At 38.0% G+C, this 6,000-nt stretch overlaps 1 protein-coding gene across 9 annotated transcripts in view; it reads right to left on the bottom strand.

Annotated features, from left to right (window-relative positions):
- Window positions 1-1,068: 1,068 nt before the first annotated feature.
- Window positions 1,069-6,000, bottom strand: part of ITPR1 (inositol 1,4,5-trisphosphate receptor type 1) — a 327,143-nt gene continuing 322,211 nt past the window's right edge. For all 9 annotated transcript variants that reach the window (XM_013054016.2, XM_004738411.3, XM_004738412.3 and 6 more), the window contains one exon: window positions 1,069-2,401. In XM_013054016.2, the coding sequence (XP_012909470.1) occupies window positions 2,315-2,401 (87 nt within the window). In that variant the 3' untranslated portion in view covers window positions 1,069-2,314. The remainder of the gene's footprint in view (window positions 2,402-6,000) is intronic.

Genomic DNA, 6,000 nt, shown 5'->3' with positions numbered 1-6,000 from the left:
TTCACACCCAAACTCCAAGGGTAGGATCTGCCACATACAGGGTGGAGTGGCATTCCAATTCCATTTATTTTCTGCTGAAGCTGGCAAATTGAATGAAGATTTCTATCTTAGGTGACAGGATTCAGATGAAACATGACAAACTTGTAAACGCTGCAACCCGGACATGTCCATGCACAACTCTCCAGTGAGCTGGATGGGAATGGAGAGACAAACCACACATACTGCCACGCTGTGCTGGGCAGCATGAGATCAAAGAGAAACCGGAGGAGGAGCAAGTCCCTGCTGGCTCAGGCGCAGGTAGGGGGCTTCAGCCGAGACCGCACTCGACTCGTGTTCACGGATTCAAGTCTGTGTCTATCTTGGGCCTGCCTCATTACGGAAACATTTTGTGGAGATACACTGCCTTGACAGGAAAATTATTCTTTTTTTTTTAGTTATCAAATTTATAACATAGAAGCATTGGTTATGAAACTAGTCATTTAACTGGAACTCAATCCTGACCTAGTTCCCAACATTGGGTGGTAATTATGCGTATTTACCAAAGCACAGAGAGAATTAGTGTTAAAAGAGCAAATGGGCGGGCAGGAGGGCATTGCTTTGAGGAGGGAACAAGTTTTACTACCTTTGGATAGACAAGTTAGCTCTGTGAAATATTTCTGACTGTCTTGCGGAAGGCCTCCAACCACACGAAGGAAAACAAATGGCAACTGTTTTTATTTGCAGACAGCAAGTCAGAGCCCCCCAGTCCTGGGAAAGCCCAGGCAGCCAGAGCCTCAGCAGAGTCCACCCTGACTTTCCCTCAGCAGGCCCTGGTGCTCACTGCTCAGGACAATGTGCTTGGCAGCCACTCGTCTAGAAGAACGAATGAATGAACATCGTATTAAACACTCCCTGATATTTGTTGAAGTAGATCTCCTCAGCGTTCTTGATAATGAGGTAAGCATTTTTGAATGAATCTGGTAACCAAACCAGGTGCACTTTAAATTGGCCCCAAAGAAAATAATTCATTGGAACAGCTGTTAAGACACAAAGAAATGCCAAACTGAAAGCCACCAGTCCACCACTGTATATTGTTCTGCATCATTAAATATTTATTTTCATATATGCATTTACAAACTTTACTCACTTCAGAACTCTGCTTTCAGTACATTTTAAACTTTTTTTTTTGGCAGAGAGATTCTCTTGTAAAATGAGATCCATGTACAAAACTAGGCAACAGATATAAAAGTTTCCTTTCATACTTTTCATCCATCAAGGAAAGAAATCATGTGACAAGGAAATAAAACCAAAACGTGGCTCTTTCACAAGAATAACATGTCAGTGTTCAACTATGAGTTCTAATGGGATAGCTCATATTTCATCTTTATATGGATGTATATAGTTTAAATACTTAGCTACTGTAGCATGTTGGTTCAGATGAAGAAAAAAAATAAACTCTACTGTTTGGACTAGATAATCTAGACACCATCAATTATTCATTTCTTTATCCTGTGACACCAAAATTCACCTTGGAGATGACACTGATTGGCCAGCAGTATGCATTTATTCCAAATGTTGCATAAAAATTTACCTTTCAAAAATTCATTAACTTCACAAGCTAAGGTCTGAGCTTCTAATTTAGCTCTCTTACTTAAAGAAAGTTTAAATGATCAGTTCAGAAGCTTAAAATTATCTTTGAAACTAAAGTTGATTTTCTTAAGATGAATGCTGACTTGGAGCACTGTCACTATTAGAGGCACTAATGCCACTAGCAACGAGAAACAGTATCACCACAGATAAGTATATAGTACAAAATGCCCAGGGGCTGGAAACTCACTAGTCATAGGATTTTGGCAGCAGCATCATTTGATATTTAACCATTTATTACATAGTATTAACACACCAGCTTCAAAGATGTGCACTCCCTTTTGGATACTCAGGAGTTACAAATTCATTGTGATTGCATAATTCGTATTGCACAGTTTTATAAAAAACATAAATACTGGCTATTCTAGTTTTAAATACAAAATACAGGTTGTATACTTTTAAATCTATAATCTGGTTCAAGTGCAAATCAGGTGCTTTCTTTAGTCCTTCCAAAAAAGGCATTTTTAATATTTTTGGCACAAATGAAATTTCATCATGCCAACAATTCTAATTACAATACATATATCCAAACCTTTAGAGTAGCAATCATATACATACAGTATAAAACTGATTATTTACAAATGTACTAGGGATTAATGTCATCTTTGTGGGTGAATCAGAACTAAGTAGCCATACCCACACCAATAATAATTATAAAAATTACAGGAGTTTCCTTTATTTCATTTGCTTATGCTGGTTGCTGTGGGTTGACATTCATATGAGGAGGATGTCCTAGAAGACCAATTCTTTGTTTCTGCTTCCTTTGTTCTGTCATCTGGAAAGTTAAAAAGTTTCATCATTAGACCCAGACACTTCCTGTACGTCAGATCACATACTGAACCATAGATTTACCTCTGTGGTTATGGTTTATACTGAAACCCACTTTCTACAAATAGTGTACCGTCACTAAATCAAACACTCAGAACTTCAAAAGGGACATCTTCCTAGGCAGAATGGGGAATTCGGTTACCTAGTCATGCAATGTGGCATTCAGAAGTATTGCTTACTATTTGTTTCATAAAGAAACAAAAAATGATAAAAGCACAGGATTCTTGATTGTTTCCCAAATCCATTTCCAAATGATTTAAAGCCTCATTGGAAATGGTGGCTTTGTGTGGTGGGAACAGCATATCAAACTATCAAGAGAAGCAGTGTGTTTAGAATCCTAGGTTTGAGAGGGACTATGTCCATGGTCTTCAGGGGGTCCTGATTCCATTTCTCAGTGATTCCAGAGTAATTCTGGTTTGAGAGGAAAAAAAAAAAAATGATGTAGCACCTTGAGGAAAATGAGGAATGTCCTCACATGCTAATGAGATCCAGAGTGACTGAATAGGCACTCAGTGGGGTCTGAAGTAGACCCCATCCGCAGACAAGGGACTGATTAAGGTCAGGAAAGACCATTTCCCAAAAGTGGTCAAATGAAAAAGTGCTTGCAAAACCCCAGATAAGAGGTTGTTACTATTCATTTGGCTGCTGAACCAAATCACTTTTCATATTGATGGGTATCTGTTCTAGATATTTTAGGGTACATTTAGTGTTCCACATTATTTTTCTTAACTAGTTGGACCTAGTTCTGGATTCATTTAAGCCAATTAAGATAAAAAGTCTATAATGAAATATACGTTAGATAAAATTGCTGTCTATAAGTGGTGTTAGGTTCTGCATGTAGATTTTTGGTTTCCTAAAATCAGACAAGAATTAGTGTATCCTGGTAAAAAGAACATGGACTTTGAAATCAGACCCATTTCCTTATGGTTCTGTGTTATTTAGCTTCTCAAAGTCTGTTTCCTCACTCACACAATTAGTATGATAATTCCTATCTCATAGGTGGAGAATTGAACAGATATATGTAAACTTTTTGGGAGAGTGTCACATAGTAGTTGCTTAAGTCTCACTTTTCTCTTGGACTAATTTTTGGTACAAAATATCCTGAGAGAACATAAAACAAGAATAGCTTACCTAGGTTTAGTTTTAAAGTCGTTACTTGCTCAAAACATGGCAGTTTTCTTTTAAATCAACATACTATTTTTAGGCTCCTGTGATATGCCTTCTGTTATAATTTAGAAGAGTATTTACAAGGAGCGAATATTTCCAAAAGGTAGCTTTTTATAAAGAATTAGGATATTCCAGCTAGCCTCTGAAGTTTCCTTAGATGAATGACAATCTTTTAAGTAAGTGTTACACACTACACTATACTTAACAGATTCAGCTGAAAAAAGAGAACCTAATTTGACATGTGGGATAAATGCACAATTAGATTAAAATATAATCTGTATTCATTAATCTTACTACCTAATACTTTGGATACTTCACTCAGATCCTCCTCCCTTCCCCAACTGACAGACACACGGATGGACGCACACACAAACACACTCTCTCTTCCCTTGGCAGCTAACCCTGAGAGGGAATCTAACACAACTTCACAAAGTTTAACAATCTCAAGCATTCTAATGGATTTAGGAATCCTGGGGGGGGGGGGGCTCAACCACTATTGAAGGCTACTTTATTTAGGCACTTTCATTTAAAGTTACTGAGGTCTTTCAACTGTCAAAGTTGGCTATTAAACCCTTTGCTGTAATTTTTCTATAAATAACTACTTCCATTTGAGATGACCTTTTATGTTTGCATATGTTCATGCCTGTTGGTTCAGTCCGCTTTTAACTTTCAATCTGTTGGCTATTCAGTTATCTCTTAAACAGAAAAGCCTCTACACTGTATTTCCTATAACAAACGAGTCTTTAGCTGATGGCACACCTCCCTTCCCACTTTTGCAGCCATCACCTGACACCTCATTGCTGCTCCTATTTTAACTTTCTAGGTTTGCCTTTCTAAGGTAATGATCACATCACCGGCCCTCCCTCCTAAACCTTCAAACTCCCTAGTGATGTAAGTTAGTGGCCAAATTCTTTGCTCAGGCAGTCTTATTCCTGGTGATTTCAAGTACCCAGTAATACCTAATTTTCTATGGAAAGAAAACAAAAGTAGGTATATACTGGGTACTTGAAATCACCAGGAGTAGTTCTTCAACTTTGGCATAAGTCAGAATCACACAGAAGGTATGTTAAAACAGATCAAAGGGCCCACAAACAGAGTTTCTGATTCAGAAACTGGGGTAGGGCCCATGAATTTGCATTTCTAACAAGTAACCAGTAAGGTTTATGTTGTTGATCTGGGACCACACTGCTGTGGATTCTCTCTGAAATGGGTCAAAGATCACATCAGGTGATCTTGAACATAAAGTAATTTGGGTACATACATCATTTTTCTCTAATAATATTATGATCTTGGAGAAGATTCTCTACAGCTGAGCACAGCAGAGGCACACACATTTGTCTGAATTCTGTTTTCACGAACCCTGGCCTTTTAGACAGAATAGCCGTCATGTAAGTGAGTAATAAATGAGAGGGAATAGGGTAACTGCTAAAGGACTGAGCCCTTTTGACAGTGGTCATCATAAGGGAACAAAAATAAAAGCCCTAAGGCTTAAATCTGGCCTATAAAAAACCAAGGTCAACACTGCTGGCTAGTTAGGTTTCACTGGCCCTCTAGTGCACAGCCTCACATAACTTCTGGCTTTATGGGCTCAATTCTACCTACTTACCTATTTACATAATTCACACACAAACTGTATAAAGTGTGTGTGTGTATAAATTTAAAGTGTATTACCTGTTGTTGTTACCTTTATCAAAGTACATAGAAATAATGACCAAAGTGAATCTTCATATTCTCATGCAGTATTTGCTCTGGACATTTGAAACAAAACGACTCAAAAAGATCCATCAGATTCTGATCTAAGGTAACTATATTCAAAATATGAATACTGAAAAATCTATTTTGAACAGTGTGAAATGTCTCATTCGTAGGAGATTCATTTAAAATCCTCATAATTCCCATTTAGCTAAAGGATAAACATTTAAAGCAGTACTCTTCTTCCTATGCATATGAATATAAAAACTAGCTTGAATGTTAGCATTCCTTCTTTTGACTCAGTCTAAACAAGAAGCAAAGAATACTGTAGCTTTACAAATCAGAGGCAGCCAAACGTCGGAAAGATCTTTCATGAAAACACTAAGGGTAGAGAGCAAATGAGCACATTTCACCTCCCAGAACTGGCCTCGATGACAGAAGGCTGGCAAAGGAAGGACCGCTCAGTAGCAGCACACGGATGCCACAATCTGGTTTCTAACGGGTCAACAGTCCGAAAAACTGCTTTCCTGTCACAGCAGGGTCTTGGTTACTCAGATTCTAAACAGCCGGGGGACTCTAAAATCAGCCATGTTTCTAACAAGGAGCCTAAAATACTAAGAAAAAATCCCAGCACAACTCTCAGACACACTTACGTTGATTTAATGTCAACGTACAGATACTTGTTCA

The sequence above is a fragment of the Mustela putorius genome, unplaced genomic scaffold (genome assembly GCF_011764305.1).
Source record: "Mustela putorius furo isolate JIRA1106 unplaced genomic scaffold, ASM1176430v1.1 tig00003850_pilon_pilon_pilon, whole genome shotgun sequence".
NCBI classification, from domain to species: Eukaryota; Metazoa; Chordata; class Mammalia; order Carnivora; family Mustelidae; genus Mustela; species Mustela putorius.
This window is presented reverse-complemented; position numbering and strand designations above follow the sequence as displayed.